Genomic DNA, 22,634 nt, shown 5'->3' on the forward strand with positions numbered 1-22,634 from the left:
ATGATGTAATGGGCATCATCAAAACCAACATTGTAAGAGCACTGTTATTGTTTTTCTCCATCATCTAAGTTGCCTATCACACTTCCCTCACAGTAATTGCAATGGGCCCCTGTAACAGCTGTGTGTCTCCAGGTATTTTGTATGTGTGTGTGTGTGTGTGTGTGTGTGTGTGTGTGTTGCCCCAAACAGCTGTGGCACCATACTGATTTTCAAGTTAAAAGTATGACTAATAAGAATTTTGAAAAAATTAAAAAGTCTGTGTTCTGGGTGCTCAAAGCCTTCTGTCAGAGCATGTTGTTACCTTCATGTCTGAGTCAAAGTAAATTGCATGAGGTTCAAGACATGTTTCATCTCAGAATTTAAGTGTATTCACACAGTCAGCTAAGACAGGAGTAACTACAAAAGTGGAGAAGTTTGGAAAAAAGGGTTCAATACTTTAAGCCTGGCCATCACATTGTATAACAGTTGTAATGTTGTAATGCCTGTTAGGCTGATCAGTGTACACCTCCAAATTGCTGGCATGGACCATATAATATCTAAAAAATGCAGATTCCGTCTGACTGTGTTATCTTTAATGAAAGCAAGAGAAACCCATTTATTCTGTGCTGTTTGCAGCCTCTCTTTAAGTCGGTTTGTTAGTCCTTCAAACTAGGAAGTGCATGCAAATTCAAAATTATTTAAAACTAAGGCGTTGGCTAAAATGGTCATTGTTGACCGATCTAAAAATGTTGAAATTCTAGCTAAAAACACTGTAAGCCTGGTGACTTTACTCAGAACCTTGTTGGCCATAATCCTGCCATCCAAGTTGTTTTCTAGGATGCAACCCGGGTATTTTACTGAAGCATTTGCACTAACCACAACATTAATCAAAATGACCCTAAATTCTGAGCATCTATTCAATCTGTATTTTGAACCAAACGAGATAGCTTCTGTCTTACCCAAATGTAGGGACTGGCTGATTGACAATTTGCTATATATTGGGAATCCGCCAGTTGTGTACAGAAGATAGCTCTGAGCTTAGGGTACTTTCTAGGGTGGATTGATTATTGATTGATGGTTTATGCCTCAAGTTTGGCAGTCTGTCATGATTCACCATATCAAATGTCTCTTGCTGATCCAATAACACCATTCCACAAAGATTTCCATTTTCTATATCCCTGCGTATGATGTTGGATAAATGGGGTAGGCATGATTCGGTAGAATGTGACTTCCTAAATCTAGATTGGAATTTAAACGTGAAGTTGTTTTTATTCATGTATTTATTAAATTGCTCATTGACCAACATTTTTGAGACTGTGCACAAAAAGAGACTGGTCTTTAGTTACCAGGATCGTGGCGTCCCTTTTTTAAAAGAGGAACTGCCTTGGCTCTCTTGAGGTCATTGGGGAAAAACACCAGATTTAACAGACAGGTTAAAAATGTGGGCGATGTAAGGGGTTATTTGGGTAGCAGCATCTTTCAAAAACCGAGGGGATAAGCCATCAATGATTTCACCCTATCAATGCTAAATAACCCAGAGGAAGGCCGAAGATTTGAGGCCAGCTGTTCTGCTATAAAAGTGAATTAAGTAGTAAAATGATTGGCAACCTCTTTACTATTGACATTTAGGGAACCATTCATTTTTAATCCTTTGCTTCTTGGTTTCTCAGCATTTGTCTTAGCAGCCCCCAAATCATTTAAGGTTCTTCCACAACCTTTTTGGGTTATCTTTATTATCTTTATATCATTCTTATAGTGGGTTGATTTTGCTTTTCTAATACGTCTTATTTCTTGCTTGCTTATACAAAATAAAATCATTATGATTTTCAGTTCTATGAACAGTTTTAAGAGCTTATATATGTGATTTAAAGGCAGTTTAAACCAACACACCAACTCACATGTCAGTTACTGCTACTTTGCTTAGCTATAAGCCTACCTGTTAGCCAAACCTATTTAGCTGTTTTTTATCATCAGGATTTAGCTACTGCCGCATTTAGACCATTAAAAGTGAGTGTTATCAGTTATAAATATTTTGTGATTGCAGAGATAGCAAAGGAGAAAAAGCAAGTAAATTGGTCTTTATTTAATGCTTTCACTTGAAACAGTTCTCTAGCATTAGTTTGCTGGATAGTTGTCTTTTCTTTGTTGTTAGCTTAGCTTTTCATCATTATCACTTTTTTGTATGCAACCTGTGAAATTTCTGGTTTAGCAATAATCCCTCTCATCACATTGATGATTATGTGATATCCCAACCGCTGTGAGACATCGTACATATCCAAAACAGGTCGGCCGCCTTGCTACTAATAATCTGCCGGGTCCTGCTGAGACTATGAGAGTCTGATTATTATGTAGCCCTCTTCCTCCATCAGATGTTTATCACTTCAACATGTTTGTTGGCTTGTTGTTAACACATTATGTGGGACTGAGAGGGTGTAGACTGATGGAAGGGTCGGCAGAGGTGCAGAGTGCTCAGGGAGAAAAACAACAATGAGAGGACAAACACCTAAAGGCCCCGCATTCTCACTGGGAGAGGAGCTGACAGGTGAGGGTTCAGCTGTCCGACTAATGCTTGGCTCTGTGAGAGTGGCTGTGCAATAGACTCACTTTAAAAAACTCAGGCAAAAATTAGGCTTTGTGCAACATTTACACATGGGATGCTTTTCCAAATGATTTCAAATAACATAGACAATAAATGTATCTGTACACATGTTACCAAATTTTCATATACCAAATCAGATTAATAAATACATTACAAAAGCAATGAGGAGACCGTACTAGTAGTTTTATGTAAGTAACAGTAAAGAAGACAGAACAAGTTATTAGGATATATTTCACTAAACAAAATCAGTATCTGATATGCTTAGATACAGAGAGAATGTAATTAAATTAAATATCCTAAGCAGAACAGCTAAGAAATATGCATTTTAAGTGTTTAAAATGTCAGACACTCATTTCTTCCTCAGATTCTAACATGGATACATTTCTGTGACAAGTATTTGAACAATGATAATGAGCAGATGTGTGTGTTTACATTTCTATATCTTCTCAGGAAGTGTTCACTAAAACCTGAGGGAAAACAGATTTAGAAGGATTTAAAGATCCCCTTTTCACAGACCGTTGATCCAAAGCATCAGCTTCATGGCCCAGAGAGGCCGATAGTGAATGTCATTAACAAGTCAGACTGGACACCACAACCTTGACTCAGAGCTAACTATTCACATATCTCTTGAAATACCTGATTAGTTACATCAGATTATATTTATTATTTTTTCAAACTATTCCAATTTTATAAATGAGAAATACAGTAACCAGTCCCAGCTCCTGGCGGCAGACCAGGCGCTCTGTCCTTAATCATTGACTGCCTCTCTGGTAATGCCAGTCTCCTCAAAACATACTGTACAAAACAAATTAGTAGTTTATTAAAGGATACAGGTTTGAAAGGAGATGTGAGACAAACACAATCAGGAAATGTAGTTCTTTTATGTTAAAAAAAGAAGAAGCAAGTTTGAAGCTAGTTGTTTACTCATTTTTGTGCTGAAAGAGATACTGTAACCACTGCATGGCTCACTGCATGCATGTAGTTTGCCAGAACGTGAGACATGAAATTATCTATTATTTGAGTGAGTATAATGATATAATGATAGATACTGTGTATTGATTACACAGCATCCTTATTTTAGGATTAAACAGACATTAAAATTTGACCAATGTCAAGACTTTACTACCAACCACTTGGTTTATTCTTTACACATACTAGTTGGTCACGTTTGTTGAGTCCATTCCAACTTGCATTGGACAGGTTGTCAATTCCTCACAAGGCTAACACAAACATAAACAAACAAACACATTCACACCTACAGGTGATTAAGAGATTACCAGTATGTCTGGTGGTTTTGAACTCATGAAAACTAACTAATTCATACTGAAATATTTGGCTTGAAATTTCACATTCATTGTCCTCAGAGGATAACTCCTACTGACTTTTTCTTTAGGATCAAAACGAGATTGACATTTTTGGTTGTTAGTGAAATGTCTCAACAACTATTGGAAGTTGGTGATCCCCTGATGCAGTGCCACCAGGGGGTCAGTTTTCACTAGTGAAATCTCTTAACATCTAAAAGAGGCATTGACAGAACATTTTGTACAGGCGTTTATGGTTTCCAGATGATGACAAGGTTGACATATGGTTTTGAGTGAAATATCTCAACAACTTGGCCAATTGGATGAATTGCCATGAAAATATCAACATTTCTGTAACTTAAAAGCATGCTAACATGCTAAACTAAGACGGTTAACAAACGTTATTACTGCTAAACATCAGTATGATAGCACAGGTTTACAAAGCAGCTAGCATGGTTAGAAATTTGCTAGTCTCCAATTGCCACACAAACATTCTAGGATAAGACATAAAAAACACTCTGGTTTGTTTCTATTTTTTAAACCAATCACAATTGCCTTGGTCAGCGCTAAGCTCAGGACGCAGCGGAGGTGGATCTGAAAAATGGTCTTGGGAACGAACTTGTTTTGGTGGAACATTTCCAACCTGCAAAAGAAAATGCAACATACAATATCAAATGAAGGTAAATGTTAAACTGTCACGTGAGTTATTTAAATTAGCTGGATACATGGTTAAATGTAATTTTCTCCTACCAATGAATTGCCATGTGTACTTTGACCATAGCAATCCTCTCCAATCAGTCCCAAAATATCCTAGTTAGATAGTAAATACCGGAAACATATTCTTTGTAGGGGCGACCTTTAGCTCGCCCAGTAAGAGCATGAGCACCATGTAGGCTGAGTGGCCTTTGCAGAGCCCTTTGCTGAGTGTCATCCCCCATCTCGCTCCCACCTTTTCAGTCTATCCACTGTCAATATCAAATAGGAAAAAATAGGAAAAAGCCCAACAACAACATTCTTTGTAAATCTTTACAATCATTCACAAAAATAACCAAAACGGCCTGCCTTATTGCACAATCCAAATTTCCTTCAAATCTTGTCATTTTCATTTCATTGTGTAGCTAGCTTGAAGTTTGTTGTTGTTTCCCGTAGTGTACAGAGTTTGAGAACGGCAACATATAGAGAGCAAAAGGTTAGGGACATCGGGATGTCAGACAATCATCCTGGAAATACTGTATTTCTGCTGATAGAGACTAGACCTTTGAAAAGGAAATCTTTGCTTTGGAAAAAGACTATAACAATCATTTGATTTGTTATTTAATGCCTTCTGCTTGTGAAACAATCAGCACTTACATGCTTCATCAATGGGCCTGTATGTCCCTTGCAATAAACATAATCTAATCTATGTTGTACATATTGTATCAAACCACCTCATTTACGAATGTACTGATGTCATCTTTAGGCCAAGATGTAACAGGTGCAATATATTACTATTGAATTTCTGTTGACTGTTTTTATATTACAAAATACTTCTTTGCAAGCTCTGATAATTATGTGTCATACTTTGACTGTGGTTTTGTCTGAAATGTAATAACCACAGAGCTGCTGGACTTGGGCAAAAATTCTAGCTGTGTTATCATTGCAAAGTAGGAAGTGGAACTGCAAAGTCATTGTCTGTGTAAATTCAAAAAACATGCAGGATTCATTCCAAAACTCATAAACTAATTGGATTACATCATCAGGGTTGTGTTGCTACATACAACTGTTGAGATTCTGGGAAACTCAAAATCTCTGGGAAAGGTCAAAAATAGTATATTGTACTAACAGTTTAACCAACTGTTTTGTACTCCCAGTGGATAGTAAAATAAATAAAACTAAATGCTAAATATAAAATACAGATTTAGTGCAAGGTATCACCACCCAAGAATGTGTAATGTAATGTTTGGTTTGTGCATTTCTATCATGTCAGCAGCAGACACTCCTCTCAAGATTATCAAGCCTCCCCTGCCTCAAATATTCATGCATCACTGCAAATATTTGCTCTGTTGCTCAGCACACACCTGCCATGCCAGTATTTTATGGACCTTAACTGTAATTAAAATGAAGCATTTGTGTTCTTAAAATAAATAAATAGTTTAATCATTGTAGCTCTACAGTCTTTGTAGGCAGTGAGAGGGCAAACAGGGATCTGTTGTCAATAGTCATGTTTCCATCAATGAATGTTTCTGCTCATTTTAAAGTATTACATTATAAAATTATGATAGAAATGGCAAAATTCTGAAAAAGGTCATCAAATTCGCAAAAAAGGTTTTTACACTAGCTTGAGGTGTTTTTTTTCCATTTTCAAAAAAGAGTTAATGCGCAAACATGCGCTAACATGTAACTCACGTGATTATAGTCCTGTTATTCATTGGATGGGAGACGATCAGGAAATGGGTCCCATCCAGTGTGCCGTACACTTTTGTACACAATTCTGCACAGGTGGCCATCTTGTACAATGCTACCTCTCTGCATTTAACCAAAGAGCTTAGCTTCTAAACTAGCAAGCCGGTTTACAATCTACAACCGTGCGTAGCATCAATTTGTGACAAAACTACGCTTTGCGTAGTCTAGTTTATTTGCTCTAAACCAGTTAATGGAAAAGCTGACATTTTCTTTTTTTTCTTTTTTGCAGCATTTTAAAAGTTTACTTAAAATTCACTTGAAAATTAGATGGAAACATGACTACTGATCCCTTCACTCTGCCCTGAACCCATCCACTCTTCCGTCACTGACATTTTCAATCTCTGCTCCATCTTCACTTTAATCCACCTTGATGCTTCTACCTGCTCTCTCACTCCTCTCCTTCGATATTGCAAGGTGTTTGCTACGGGCATCTGTGCAACAGTCAAGGTCACACAGTGGCACTTGAGAAAATTTCTTTTAATGTTTCCCAGAAGAAGTGCAACAGAGACGATGCAGAACATCTCGGCATCCTAAAGAATGGACAAATTTAAAAGAGGTGCTACCAAATAAGGACAGACCTTTGGTGTGTTCCTCTTGATGTTATCAGTCATTCTGGGTCTGGTTTATACTCTGTGTTCATCAGCTGCTGCAATAAAACCTCATGAAATTTCTTGAGAATAGGTTAGTAAATGCCATAGTTACTACACTGAGTTGATTCACAGAACACTATAGTACATCTGTTTTGACAGTGAGTACATACTGAGCCTATTATGTTTGTGTTTGATACTGGATATGGTGCAATAGATTAGTACAGTACAACCAAGTTTTTGTTTCTCTGTATTATCTCACAGTAGTCCCTCAAAGAAAAGTTATTTCCAAAAGAATTCCAGACAACAAGTGGGTGGAAACACGACTCTGTACAGAATGTTAACATAGCCACAAGAGACCAAAATGTGTCTCTCTGGAAAACTCAAAAGTCAAAAATGTAATTTCTAAGCAGTCACCGTCATCTAGCTCAATTAGATTTTTGGAACAAAGTGGTAGATTTTTTTTGGGGAGATGGGTTTAACTGCGTGTCAATCACTGCTCGTGCACACGCATTCATTATCCCTTGTGGGGGGAGGGGCTTAGGAGACTGTTGTGACAAGCGAATAGGAGGTTTGTACTGTGTAGGAAAACATTGGAGGGTCAGAACTGAAGTCACACAGGTGTTTGGCTTGTTACCCACTGATGCGAGACACCTGGGAGATGCCAGGAGCGTGCACAGGTTGAGTGGAGCCATGCCATGAGGATAATGAGAGCGTGAACTCTTTAATGTGCTGTTTTGCTCACTTTTCCATCCATCTTTTACCCATAAAATAAATCTTGAGCTGCCTTCATCAAGGAAAGTGAGAGCTGGCCAAAGCCTGAAGTGGCCTACAGCTGCTATCACGACCAGCCTCACGGGAAAACATTGTGCGCAAGGGCGATAGAGAGTCCAATCCTGCAGGTGAGTCAAATTTGTTCCCCCCCAAGGCCAAGAAGACAGCAAGCAATCACAAGAGACAAATGTCACAGTAGAAAGTTGTCATTTGTCATTAAGCAAGTCAGAAGGCAGATGCCAGGGAGAGAAGATATATCAAGGAATACGGCTGGCAAAAATATTCTCACCAACCGGTCTACTTAGTAACTGTTTTGGTGATTCAATTGTAACACACACAGCAGATGGAGTTTGTTAGGGTATTGTATAACTACACATTTTCTTGGTTCTCATCCATGTTGCCGCTCTGCTTTTGCTGTTTGACTAATAATGTGTGTGTGTGTGTGTGTGTGTGTGGTGTGTGGTGTGTGTGTGTGTGTGGTGTGTGTGTGTGTGTGTGTGTGTGTGTGTGTGTGTGTGTGTGTGTGTGTGTGTGTGTGTGTGTGTGTGTGTGGTGGTGTGTGTGTGTGTGTGTGTGTGTGTGTGTGTGTGTGTGTGTGGTGTGTGTACTACTGCAAATATGTGAAATTGAGTAATGTAAAACTAAGTTGAATTCTGACCCCTTCAGTACAACATTTCACTTAAACAAATGCATATCTCCTTATACACAATAACATACTTACTTCAAAAATGCACATACAAACAAATAAAACAACATTCATCTAGCTGTTAGCACTGAGGCCATAAGCTATAGGACACCCTCCTTCAGATTTACTCTCCCATTCTGAGAACAATATATTTTTATTTTACAAACCCTTACAGGGAAATGAGAGAATAATTCATTATTGTTAGATGTTTGTGTGTGGCATTTTCTGGCCTTTTGTTTGATAGGACAGGTGTGACATGAGAGGGGGAATGACATGCAGCATAGGGCCGCAGGTCGGAACTGAACCCGGTGCGGCGAAGACTTGGGTAGACTTGGGAAGACTTGGCCTCTGTATGTGGGTGCGCGCTCTACCAGGCGGGCTACCCAGGCGCTTGTAATACATTTATTTTTGTTAATTTATTCAACTTTGCAAAATTTCTGTGCAGGTTAATATAAACACATACTGTGTGTGTGTGTGTGTGTGTGTGTGTGTGTGTGTATTATATATATATATATATATATATATATATATATATATATATATACAAAAAAATATACTTTTTTTTTAAGGAATGGTTGTTGTGTCAAATGTGCAAATAAGCTCCAGGGGCTTTTGGAAATTTAGGACTCTGTATCTGAACCAATTAGCGTTATGCCCAGTCTTAAGATGGAACAGAAGGATCTGCTTGAAGGCTTTATGACATGGGAAAGAAATGGGGATTGAGTGTTTTGTGGGAACGGCGGTGACTACGGATCATTTAAATAATTCTGTAGATTTACACAGGAGGAAAAAGTTGAAAAGATAAATGTGAACAAAGGAAGTAGTTGTTTGGTTTTTGGTATTTTGCAAAACATGCAACCAACTTCCTCAAAACACAAGTCATAAGTTATTTGAATAGATATGTAAAAACACCAGTTAGGTTTGTAGTGTGACTAAATGAACAGTGACTTTGCAGTCAGGCGCTCCTCTTCGTGCCAGCTGTTAAAGGGTAATTTTGTTTTTTTCAACCCCTATTTTCCTATGATTTTATTTATAAGTGACTGATGGGAACATCAATCTTTGAAATTGGTCCAGTATTAAGCTAGAGCACTGCGACCGACACAGACTGAGCTGCAATGTAACCCTCTAGGACAAATGTAAATTTTGTCCACTAAAATTATGTTTTTGCCACGGACAGCCTTAGATTATTATTCTAAGTGTCAAACGACATTAAGGAAAGGATTTCTAAAGAGGTCAACCTTTCTGTTAGAGTAAGATCCAACATAAAAACATCTTTTTTGAACATAAATATGAGCTGCGCAATTGCCCTAATAACTTACATTGTATCGCGGCCTCTTTTTTTATTTTTATTTAGATAATTCTGCAAACATTTGCCTGTAGAGCATCACCCAGATTTATACCCCTTTAAACTTGTAAATGGACCACACTGCTTTCAAACAGATTGTATTATACATTAATCTTTGTCAAACTTTTTGTTGCATCTTATCTAGATTCCATTTAGTTGTTTTTTTGGTTTGGTTAGAGAGTGAGACATTTGTTTTTTTCTGTCTTACCTGCACATACCACACGCTTTAAAGCTCTATTCAGCACATTATTTTATTCAGCACATTTCAACACTGCTCTATTGCTTGAAACCTTCAGTCACCATGACGAGAGGAACACCAATTTTAGTGGTTAGCCAGATTACAGGTTTGAAATTTAGGCTCATTCTGTTAAATCTACAGTGAAGTGTCTGAACAATTCCCTCCATTTACGCTGGAGAGGGTTGATGAAGAGCTGCACGTTCTCCCTAAATTGCCATGCTTCAGCAGCCACCGCACTGAGTCAACACAATGAACCCCAATGCAAGCTGGGTAATATCCAGCAAGCCTGTAAAGGTTCATCTCTTGGAAAGACAAGAGAGAGAGAGAGGAAAAAGTTGTTTTCAGATAGAATTTTCTTTTGATCTGCACAGAAAATGGGTGATAAACTATCAGCTGTTTGAAATTATAAACTGTAGCGAGTAACACAGTCTTAATTCTATAAATAAAAAAATGTTTACTAAAGCAACCAACAGAGCAGGTCTGCTGGGTGAAGTGACTATTTAGGCATCATCAGAAAGTCACATCATTGGGTGTTTCCATTCAGTTGATTTCAGTTTTGATTCTTCTTACGTCCCATCGTATCAAAAACATAATGTATAGGGCACAACTTAGATCAGCATCATTATAAACAGTCTTGTTTTATTTCCACCAAGGTTTCTGTCTTCTTTACACAGAACCTGTGGACGAATCAATCTCTGAAATAGTGTGGCTCACTGGTTGTTTGTTGCTGGGATAAAGCCTGACAGAGGTGCGCCAGATGTCCCTGCCCTCTCGCTATCTCTACTAACTACTCTACTGGGGCTTTATAGAGATTTGTTGTCCTGAGGTACTGTATTTATTTTACTGTGGTAAAGAGTTTTTGTGTCATTGAGTAAGGAATTGCTCTTCAGAACAGCCTGCTCTATAAGAGTTTCCTACTGTGACTGGTTTCAATCACATAAATACATTAAATAAAACCTTTTAAATCTGTTGAAGACAAAGTCCATTGTCTTTTGATTTGTGCACTCACACAATTTCTCTCTCACTCTATTTCTTCAGAAGCAGGATGAACGTAGTATGAAGAGCAATGCCAGATCGTTTATGCTTTTACACTAAGACAATGAGTCAAACATAACATCATTCCAATGTTTTCAGCTCAACATGTAAAACTTCAGTAGTGTAGTCAGGGAGAGCTCACGACCCAAGAGCTGCCTAGGTGACACAAAGCACCTTGTTACCTAAGAAAACCTTTTGGATTTAAGAAGATTAGTTAGATATGATTCAGTTTTATTTTAAAAATACGAACAAATATTTTAACTGATAAACTGCACATGAATGATGAATATGATTCCAAACTGGATTATGTCCTGTCCTGGTGAGTGAGAAAATATTGTGATATGAATTAATCCAAAGTTACTTAACTTTGGTCATGGCACCTAGATACAATTCAAATCATTATTTAGTGGTAAATTTGTGGCAATGTAGTGAGGCAGCATCCTTGTCAGAAACTTTCCTGTAATTTATAATTGCTGTAACAAATTTAGTTTTTTTTTTTTTAGTCAATTTAACTGTTGTACAGTATTGAGGTCCACCAGTAATCAAATTGTAGGCTAGACATAACACTGTAAATAATAAAGGGATGGATTCCCCTTAAAAGTCAAGACGCATTGCTTTGTTAAAGTACATGCTTAAAGATAAGTGTACCAACCGCACACCAGTCTTAAGTAAACTGATAAGCACACATATACAGTATATATACTGTACACATAAAAAGGACAGCAAGAGTGCAAACATGGCTTATACTGAGCCAATATGAGACTTATCCTGGGCTTATTGTCCCCAATTCAGCCAACTTCTTTATCACACTTTACTGAGAAGAGTAGGAATTCACCCAAAGGCACACAAGAGCAAAAACAAAAATTAAAGTCCAGAGAGAGACAAACATAAAACAAAAGACTGAAAAGCAACTGAACAGACAAGACGAGCTAAAACAAAGGCGAAGACGAGACTTAATACACAAGAGGGGATGATTGAAACTGGGCGGGGAAGACAATCAACAAAGGTGGGAAGCACACAAGAGTAGGAAGTGAAGAGAAATAAAACAGGAAATAGAAATGACAGAAACTGAAAATAACAGAAACTGAAAAGACATGCACAGCCTTGGTGACAGGTCCGGGATGGGACGTGCGTGCCCTTGTGATTGTGAAAAAGGGTGAGGACACCTTTACCAAAATTGCCCATTTTTATATGTCATAGAGCCAATTACCTTGTCATTGTTCTTCCTTTGAAATTCTTCCCAGCTTAGGAATGAAGTGTATTATTTTTTTTATCTGCAAGAGGTTGCTCTAAAAGTAAAAATAAAAAATATATATATAGATAAATATTTTCATCAGGATTTCCATTAGTTGAGTCTCTCTGGTTTGGACCGAAAAAGGTTTGAAGAGGTCCGAGAGGAGTTATTGTACAGACGAATGAGTGGTGACAGACATGAATCATTCTCAGATCTTCACTGTAGTCAAGGAGAGAGAGAAAGAGGCCTCGACAATTACCGTTTTCTATCTCTAAATAAATCGTCAGAGTATTGGCCTATATTTTTGACACCTAGATTGGAGAAGTTGGTTAAAAAAACTGCAGTCCCATTTGAAGGCACTACTTTATCTGTGTGAACAGTATGTTTTTATGCTTGTCATGTGTTTGCAAAGTCATGCCTTTATGCAACTTTTTGTCTCATTTGCATTTATATGGTTTGTGTGTTTTCCAGCTGAATCCTGCTGTTTTCTGAAACAAGCTGATGCTGTCCAGTATTGATTTCTTGAGCCACACACTCCTCTTTTTCATGTATGTGCATAGCTCTCTCTCTCTCTCTCTCTCTCTCTCTCTCTCTCTCTCTCTCTCTCTCTCTCTCCTCTCTTCTCTCTCTCTCTCTCTCTCTCTCTCTATAGTTTTTTTAGCGCTATAGTTTTTTTTCATGCTATCTTATATCTTGTCACATTGTGTTAAATGACTAGTGCTCTTATTGCCGTGACCATGCTTTTATGGCTGAGCTGACCCGTTCTCTCGTCTGTTGTACCGTTGACCCAACTTGAAACTCTCCTTTCAACCCAAAGTATGTACCCATTTCCCTTCATCCAGTGTCCTTTCTGTGCATCTTCTCCAAAGCTTCGCAAGCTTATACTTTGTACACAATCTCACTTAAGCCTGCAACAAGTCACACTGAGGAAAAGCATCAGGGATGTACAGAAATGTTGGTTATATCCCCCCTTTATAATCATGGTCTAAATGATGAAAGCATGTGAATCTTTGACAATGGCTCATCTGCAACATGAATTCTCCTCCAACAGGATGGCCACCCCGATAGAGGGCGAGCTTTCAGTCACACGTAACTTTGCAGAAAGAATATAAAATGCCCTTTTAATAACAATCTGGACTCACTGGGTGACACAAACTGGAATCAGTTCACAAGAAACCTATACAGTGAAAAAAAATAACTAATGTCCAAATTATAGGAGATAACCCCTGCTGGAGTAGAATGCGTAATAGTGCAAACGACTCAGTTTCAGCAGGAAATAAAATGCAAATTCTGTTTAATTTCCCGACATTTGACACATGCCTGACATTAGGAAAAGACACACTGTCAATCCGGGCGTTGGGAATCTGTGACTCATTCAGTATCGGTCCTGTCCCTCCGCCAGTAGGACGGCAGGGGCCACTTCATTCTCGGAATCGCCGCTTCGGACCATATGGAGACCAAGTTCTGCGTCTTGCGCGCAGCTCGATGTCTTGGACCCGGCCCTAAAATACTTGAGAACAAAAGACACTATAGCTTGCCTCTACCTCTGTGGGGACATAAAACATGCGACACCTAAGTCAGGGTGTCTCAGTAGGTGCCCACAAACTCAAACAGGGAACTCCCTCGACGTGTTCAGGCTGTTTCTCCGCTGAGCGCACACTCTCTCAGTATCCGTGAACATGCCTTCGGGTCTGTCTTCCTCTAAAGCCCTCTACATCGGGATGGAGGTGGTGATTGCCGTGTCGTCGGTCATCGGTAATGTGATGGTGGTCTGGGCTGTGCGTATTAACCGTTCTCTGAGAGATACAACGTTTTGTTTCATCGTCTCGCTGGCCTTGGCTGACATTGCGGTCGGCGCTCTTGTCATCCCCCTCGCCATAACCATCAGCATCGGACTCCAGACGCACTTCTACAGCTGCCTGCTGGTCGCCTGCACTGTGCTCGTCCTCACTCAAAGTTCAATCCTGGCGCTCCTGGCAATCGCCATCGACCGCTATCTGAGAGTGAAAATACCCATGAGGTAGGGCCTAAAGGTGAATTTTTCCAATATCTTGTCTCATTTGCCTTTGTGTCTGGACCGCTGCTCGGACCAAGGGCACACCACCAAAGCAGTAAAGCAGGATTAACAATTTAGTTCCAACCAGAAACAGACTGGAATGTGTAGTGTAAAGGTGTGTGTAATCATTTTAGTTTGCTGACAGTAACTTTAGGGCTTCATTAATCTGCATTGACATCTGCAAGATCGCTACTGGAAACTACAGTTTGGCAGGGATAAAAGACAGTGATTTTCAAGGCAATGACATTTTATATGTAAATTCAAATTATGTTTAGACTCAGTAATTCATTATTTATTCATGTATTTATTTTTAACCCCTTAAATATATATATATCTCCAGCGCATATCCTAAATTTAAGCTGTAAACTGAAACAAGGTAATATAAAGAAAATCTTATATTAACTGCCCTTCTCAAGATGAATAAACACAGATTCTTTGTTTAACATTTTCCTCTAAAAATGACTGTTTTTACATATGTTTTAAACACAAGAGCTGTTGAATTTTTCATCGTGGCAGATGCCATCTGTTTTACAACCTGAATTAGAAGAAACATTGGAGAAACATAATGTTGTCCCCCTTACTTTCTTAACTGTTTTTAAAACCTAAGTTCATGGGAAAGTGACATTTGTTACATGGTAACAGATTTATAAATTGCAAGTGTTATCAATCCTCATATCTAACCCATAATTTAACTGAAAACTAAAGTTTCCACTTCAAGTTGGTTAATTGGACAATTAGAATGGACAGAGAATGCATGATTGGTCAATAGGCTCATGGTGGCTGGTTGATGGATTGCATAATTTCTCAAGCTGGAACCAAACACACACATAGGAACATGCACACTGCACTCTGTCACTCAGGACATTAACAAAAGGGTTTCAGTGCACGAACAAAACAAAATAATTGTGTGTTATCTCAATGTTTTTCGGTTAATGTTATTGACATGTGCTGCAACTTTCTCACCCTTCTCTTCAACCCCTACTGAAATAATGACGGTCAGGTAATGAACAGTAAATGGCTCACACTTTTCAAATTCAAAACAGGTCAACTTTGAGTATGATGTAAAAATATTGTATTGTTATGATTATAAATGTTTTAATCATATGATGGTCATTAAAAAAAGGCATAAAAAGAAAACACTTTTTAAAAAGTCACAATCTGAGAAAATTACCTCACAACGCTGATCCATTTTAGCCAAATACTCCTCTGGAATGATCAGTTTAACCCCCAGTGATTTGTAAATTTTTTTACTGTTTGTGTTCTAATGATCAAAGTGAGTCAGAAAAGAGTCCTATTTCCCAACCTTCAAGGACTCAAGGTGCAGAGTTTAAAAGGCACTGATGCTTTTTTATGCACATGGTTTGGGAGCACATTGTTTTGATAAGGTTCGGTGTGTTGTGTGTGTGTGTGTGTGTGTGTGTGTGTGTTGTGGGTGTGTGTGTGTGTGTGTGTGTGTGTGTGTGTGTGTGTTGTGTGTGTGTGTGGTGGTGTGTGTGTGTGTGTGTGTGTGTGTGTGTGTGTGTGTGTTGTGTGTGTGTGTGGTGTGTGTGTGTGTGTGGTGTGTGTGGGTGTGTGTGTGTGGTGTGTGTGTGTGTTTTGGTGTGTGTGTGTGTGTGTGTGTGTGGGGTGTTGTGTGTGTTGTGTGTGTGTGTGTGTGTGTGTGCTTTGAAAATGGCCCAATGCATTGCTAGTGTGCTTTGCTGGAGGATGGGATTCAGCAGGTGGGAGACGAGAAATGAAATCCCACAGGAAAACAAAGATAGATGGAAGATAGTTGAGTCTATAAAGTAATATTTGGCAGAACGGACAGCTGCTCTGTATACAGACAGATTGCTGAGCTTTACAAGCAGCTGGACAGAGAGAGTTAAAAAACGCAAGTTGAGATAAAAACTGTCAGATATGGTAATATCTTCTCCTGACTCTCTTCAAACCTCCTTTGAGTTTATCCTAAGTTGTATGTTGGGCCTGCCTAACCCTAACTGAACTCATGAGGGAGTGTTTTGTGTGACAAAGAGTGAGCAAAGAAAACTGAGTATGCAAATGAGGGGGACTATTAATGTTTAGCTCTGCCACACATCTCAGTGTGTTTCTGTTAGTTTAAGTGAGGTTAGCCAGGGAGCAGGCATGAAAAGAAGAGGGAAAAATATGCTGTGTGAGTAAGAATGAGTGCCTGAGATTATTTATCCACCCCTTTCATCTGTTTTAGTCAGCACTAACTCTTCAGACATAAAGGTTGAATTAGAAAAATCAACAACCAACTCTACCAAAGGAATGTTTCATGTCTGCTCGACAATGACTAATTCGGACCTGTCTAATAGCTGACCGTTGTGTGGGAGAGAAAGGATGAATTACATCCTATTAGACCAGATAACTGCAGTCAGTTGTATTGGGCAACAACACACAGTTTTCAGGGATATCTTGCTTGTGTCTACTTTGTTTGATTTGTTTTTGAGAACACTGCAGTGATTTCCAGTAAAGAAGATCAAACTGAGTCACCTGCTGCCATCCTACACAGAAATAAAAAAGCAAATGGGAATGACCAGACAAAATAACTGAAACAGTTTATGATGCAAGACCGTCCAATAAAACAACCCCACAAACCACAGGCTAGGTAGTCTAACTTTTGAAAGAAGAAATAACTCTTTCTTTCACAAATGAAAACATTTAATTTATATGCAATAAAATGCACAGCTGCTATAACACCCTTCAACACACTCAACTGCTCAATTCAACACACTGCCACAGCATTACATGGTCTGCTATGACCAGTAGCTTATGGTTACAAAAAGTTAGATAATGTTAGCAAACTTAAGTAGTAGCTAGATATCGCTCTATAAGCCAGTTTGTGACTTTAACTCTTCTATGCTTTTGCTACATCTGGACTATGTTATTGCAGTTACTATTATCCTGTACGTAACTTTCAACTCTTGTCGAATAAAAGTGTCATAGGCCGTGGTTACACTTTTGTCACCCAATCATGACAGTTAAACCTGTTTTGAGATCGGATCTAGCTTGCATTTGGATTCAATCAACCAGACCACATGGCAAGGTGGCCTGGATGTGGATTTGATGCATCCAGTCACAAGTCACATTGAAAAGACAATTGTGTAACCACTGCAATAGTCTTGCTTTAGCAGTTGAAACAACGCCTCATGATAGAATTGCTAACATGAATGCTTCACAAAGGTGTGATTTGGTGTGAATCTTTTGCAGTGAATTATATTTTGTATTGAACTGAATTAAAAACAAGATCTTTTCCCTTGTTGCCATAGCTACAAGCGGGTGGTGACTCCTCGGCGAGCTGGCACGGCCGTGTTATTGTGTTGGCTGGTGTCCATCATCGTGGGCCTCACGCCCATGTTGGGCTGGAATAACCTTCAGTTTCTCCGTGACAATGGTTCCCTGGTCACTGATGACCTCTTGGTTACCTGTGCGTTTGAGACAGTCATCAGCATGGACTACATGGTCTACTTCAACTTCTTTGGCTGGGTGCTACCCCCTCTGCTCCTCATGCTTGCCATCTATGTTGAAATTTTCTACATGATCCACAAGCAGCTCAACAAGAAGGTGAGGTCTTTGCCATCTTGTGGTTGCTTTGTTTGATATGCAGCAAATAAAAGACAATTATTTAGCTATTGCTGTATGTGCTACAGACTTCCTTTGAGCTGATTATACTAAAGCTAAATGTGTACGCTGACGAGATTCTCCTTTATCTCTCTGTAGGTGACAGCTAGCCACACAGACCCCAGCCGTTACTTTGGCAAAGAGCTCAAGCTAGCCAAGTCGCTTGCCCTTGTTCTTTTCCTTTTTGCAGTCAGCTGGCTCCCTCTTCACATCCTGAACTGCATCACCCTCTTTTGCCCTGCCTGTGAAAAGCCGATGTTCCTCGTTTACATTGCCATCATCCTTACCCACGGCAACTCGGCCGTCAACCCCATTGTGTATGCTTTCCGTATTAAGAAATTCCGCACAGCGTTCCGTAAAATCTGGAAACAGTACATGCTTTGTCAGGATCCAGTCGGTCGCCTTCCTCAAAGAGGGAGCCAGAGAGGACAAAGTCATGAGAGAAGGCTAAGGCAGAATGATGATGATGATGATGATGTGTGACTTTTGGCAACTAATTGGATTGCTGTGTAACTGTTAAGTTTCACTCCACTGGTTCAAGGAATGGACAAGACTCTGGCTGTATTTTCATGCTTGAGGGATTACTGGTCAGAACGGCGTTAATGGCATTGAAGCATGTCAGAGGGATGAAAGAGATCAGGGAACTCGATCCTAGACCGTCCAGCACACTCTAAGGACAGCAAGATGACCAATCAGCATGGAGACATTATAAATCAGACTTTGATTTAAATAAGACTGATTGTTTATTTCTCCAATGGCTGACAAAATGAAGAGGATGTCACACGAGATAAGAGGCTTTTAACACCAACTTGTTCAACTTGAATAACTAAGTGTGTATCTGTAGCATATGCGGAACAAGAGTAGTGTATGCTGTATTGAATTTTTGACTTTTAAAACTCATGGCCTTAAGGATAGGGCATGTAATGGTAGGAACTAAGTGCATTGTGTTAATAGTGTGGTGGTTTGTGCAATGAGCTGGGTACTCTGAGATGGACACAGGATGGACTGTATGCTGGCTTCATGGATCAAAAAATATCCATTTGATCCATTTGGAATTACAACACAGGATCTTCAGTGCGATGTGGTCTGACTGTGCTAATGTCAGTTGCACAGTAACCCATTAAGCTGATGACCTTTACAGATGTGTGGTGCTATCCAGTGCATATGAAGGTTATGTTTTTTAATATTGTTATTGAGACCGATTGACTGACAGATACTTGCTAGTAGCTATAGCAGCTGAAAACAGCAGCCATGCTAAAAGAAAAAAATACTTAATGCTCCTCTTGAAATATTTGTGGACATGGAAAATGGTCAAAAACTGTCGAGCTACCTATTTGTAACTACTGTGTGTATATAACTGTAGCTACAGCACTAGGAATCTAAGGAATGTTGGAGCTCCTCCGTCCAATAAGCTTCATGAGATCTGGGTAATAATCATTTTAACCCTGTAATGTACCTCTACTGTACATGTACATTTTACTACCAACAGGTGTTTTCACCATTTTACATGTCCCCCCGATTCTTTGTGCCGAAGTAGGTATTCGAATGTAGCATCATCACATCCTGTCATTTCCGTTACGGGGTAACAAAGTGTTGCCCTTTAAAAATGAGTTTACATGTTGAGATGGTACTGCTGACAATTGTATGTACTGTATGTAACTAGAAGATACTATACAAAATTCACCTCACTAAGCCCACACCTGCTTATCTCTGACACGTCCTCTTACAGCTGTTGATTGAGTAGGCAAATTGGAAATACCATCCTTCAAGCATCTCATTAGATTTTTTTTTTTTTCTATGACAAATGGAGACCAGAAGGTAAGCAACAAATATACCAGCATATGGTGAATCCAGATTTAAATACCTAATGATGTGCGTCAATTAGCAAGTGGAAGCATCAAAACCCACTGTGCTTTATGACAGAAATAGCGTCTCACTATCTCCCCATACTTCTTTGTGTCAAGGCTAAAGCCATCAGTGGTGAGGGGCAATTTGTTTGAGCGCACATTGATCTTCTGTCACTTGGCAAAGAGAGCTGCTCATGTGTAAATAATTGAGGTGCTTATGAGAAGTCCAGGGGTGAGGTAGGACAGGGTGGAAGGATTATTCCGTTTACAAGGGAACCAGAAGGCGAGAGTGCAGCTGAGGAAGTCATCAAGACTCTGTGAAGGTCAACAGCGAGGCGACCATGTTGCTTTCCCATCAAATAAACAGGCCTGTTAATGTGACACTGCTGATCTCTCTTAGCTTCTGTGGCATTGTGTGTTACAACATGTACAGTAATACACACACACACTAGTGTACTCACTATTTCCATTGCTGCTCTTGTAGTAATGTTTCCGTGTGATTCTTTTCTCGCTTTGTGATCCTGTGAAATTCTTTTAAAGCCACTATGTGCAGAATTTGATATATACTGTATAGCCTACAAGTCATGTACAAAATATAGCATATTTCCAATTATTTTTCTTTGTAGAAAAATGAGAAAGTTGGTGCAAAGTTTGTTTATTGCTTTCTGCCCACTCATTTTGTCCTCGGGTTAGACCAATTTATACGTGGGTGATTGGGCTGAACATGTCTAACAGTGTTTCACTGAACTTTGACTGAACCAGTGTGATAAATTAAACATGAAAATATAATCTATAGTTTAGATAATGTACATGTAGACATTGTTCAAAAATCAAGTGCTGTAGGTTCAGAGCAGTACGTTCTAATGTGGTGAATATATAAATAAGTATATGAATTGAGTCACAAACCGAAAAGAAGATTGTTAATCTTGGCTGAATGTAAACATTTCAATGCAGTATATGTTGACTGATGTACTGTTGGAAAATACACTCAAAAACTAGTGAAAGATAATAAAGTTACTTTTAGGGCTGCTGACTAAGAATTTGATTACAGGTGTTATTGAGTAATTTTAAAATTCAACCAAAGTTCTTTGTAGGTTGTAACAACAGATCATATCAAATATCGCTTTCTCTTTTGCTTACTCGTTCTGTCAAACATTCTCTCATAAAGACAAGTCAAGTTTATGTATAGCCTGAAATCCCATGATCTTAAAATTGTAGGAATTCTTACAATACAAAAACATAAGTCAGTGTCTATTATGAAATGCGTTTACACATGATCTTATAAATTGACAGTAATTAGATGTTTGTTTTTTAACTTTCTTTTTTATATATATAAAACTTGTATCCAGAGAAATAATTAAATGTTTTTTCACAGCTGTGATGTTGACTTGTCAACCACAGGTGTCTCCGATAACACTTCTTGTGTCACTGCAACAGAAGGCGCCATCGTTAATGTTACAGGATCCACCTGTGATTTTCCTGCTTTTACAAGTCAAAAATGTCTGCTGAATCTTATTCATTTGGGAACAATAAACACACAGGGGATGCTGATGCTAGCAAGGTTCAGGTATGTTTGTTTATGGCAATGAACTTAAGCTTCATTTATAAAGAAACTCTTTTTGACAGTTGTTGTCATATACTATAAATGAGGTGTTTATACTTATTGTAAATGAAGCCCCCTAATTTTAAATGGAAACAGACTTCATATCTGTTGGAACTATCCACCCTATAGAGATTGCATGTCTTTCTAGGGGCAAATACGATTTTCCCCTGTACCCTGTAAAGCCTACCTGGTGGCATGCCTGGTACAGAACTCCCCCGCCATGTCTCACAGAGATAGTGTGAAGTTGGTGCAGACTGCCAAGTAGGACAGGGAGAGGTGTTGCTGTGCAAACAGCTCGACTTTGAGAGTGGTTGTGACTACCTGCTACGGGCCAAGAATGCAATGGCTGTGTAAAACTTCAAATACATGACAAGTCTTTAAACATACCTTTTTATTGGTGCATATTATACAAAGCTTCTAAATAATAATGGTTGACTTATATATTTACACATCATGTTTTAATGTTAAAATGTGGCACAGTGAATCCTCAAGCTTAACTGTATCTGCGGATGGCTACCTTACCAGGAAGCCTATCATCAATGTTGTGTAAAGTAAAAAAAAAAGATTTATTTACAAATATGTTGGATTCACGTTAATGTATATTTTCAGACATAATTTAATTTTAAATTTTTTTAAACTATTGAACAATAATTTGTTGGCCCCCCTGCAGCAACACTGAGGACCCATGAGGGTCCCGGACCCCCCTGTTCATCAGTACACTATGGGTGGCATCTTTCACACTGGCAACTGGTGATTGAAAGTGGTCAGTGCTGTACTCTGCTGGTTACTGCACAGTAGTGAAACTACGAATGAGGCAACACAGGGCTATCTTAATGTCTGTGTACTAGCAAGTCTACATAAAAACAATGTCAACACTTCCTTATCGAATCTTATTTGTGTAACTAATTGATGAAGACGTGCTTTGTCAGTCTTAGAAAGTACTTCGTCTTAGAAAGTACTTAGTACTTAGTCCCCCCTGTCATTTAACTTTTCATCAAAATATGTTTCTACCAACATGTTTTTTTCTGTATACATGATTGTCAGTGGTCTGTATTAAATAAAAACCATAGATAAGTCCTAACTAATTCATCTTCACAAACAAGATCAAAGTCTTACTCTAATCTTAAACAGTTAATTGTGGAGGGCTTTTGAATAGCATAGGTTTTGACATTGATAATAAGCTTGTCTCTGTATTTGTAGCACGTTTGCATGGAAAATTTGACTTATTAGCTTTGTTTCTAAAATGCCAACATGCTTGTGATGAAATGAAAAAAGTGCAACAATA

At 38.8% G+C, this 22,634-nt stretch overlaps 1 protein-coding gene and 1 long non-coding RNA gene across 2 annotated transcripts; one reads left to right on the forward strand and one right to left on the reverse strand.

Annotated features, from left to right (window-relative positions):
- Positions 1 to 760: 760 nt before the first annotated feature.
- Positions 761 to 4,510, reverse strand: LOC116688122 (uncharacterized). Its single transcript, XR_004331714.1, has 3 exons — positions 4,499 to 4,510; positions 2,233 to 2,234; positions 761 to 812 (listed from the first exon to the last, which is right to left on the reverse strand). It is a non-coding gene; the product is annotated as an uncharacterized LOC116688122 (long non-coding RNA).
- A 9,100-nt stretch (positions 4,511 to 13,610) lies between these two features.
- Positions 13,611 to 20,772, forward strand: LOC116688120 (adenosine receptor A1). The gene is made up of 3 exons (XM_032513934.1): positions 13,611 to 14,239; positions 17,548 to 17,842; positions 17,999 to 20,772. The coding sequence occupies exons 1-3, from the start codon at positions 13,899 to 13,901 to the stop codon at positions 18,380 to 18,382; spliced, it is 1,020 nt and encodes a 339-aa protein (XP_032369825.1). The 5' UTR covers positions 13,611 to 13,898; the 3' UTR covers positions 18,383 to 20,772.
- The last annotated feature ends 1,862 nt before the right edge of the window (positions 20,773 to 22,634 follow it).

Source organism: Etheostoma spectabile, chromosome 4, assembly GCF_008692095.1.
Source record: "Etheostoma spectabile isolate EspeVRDwgs_2016 chromosome 4, UIUC_Espe_1.0, whole genome shotgun sequence".
NCBI lineage: Eukaryota > Metazoa > Chordata > Actinopteri > Perciformes > Percidae > Etheostoma > Etheostoma spectabile.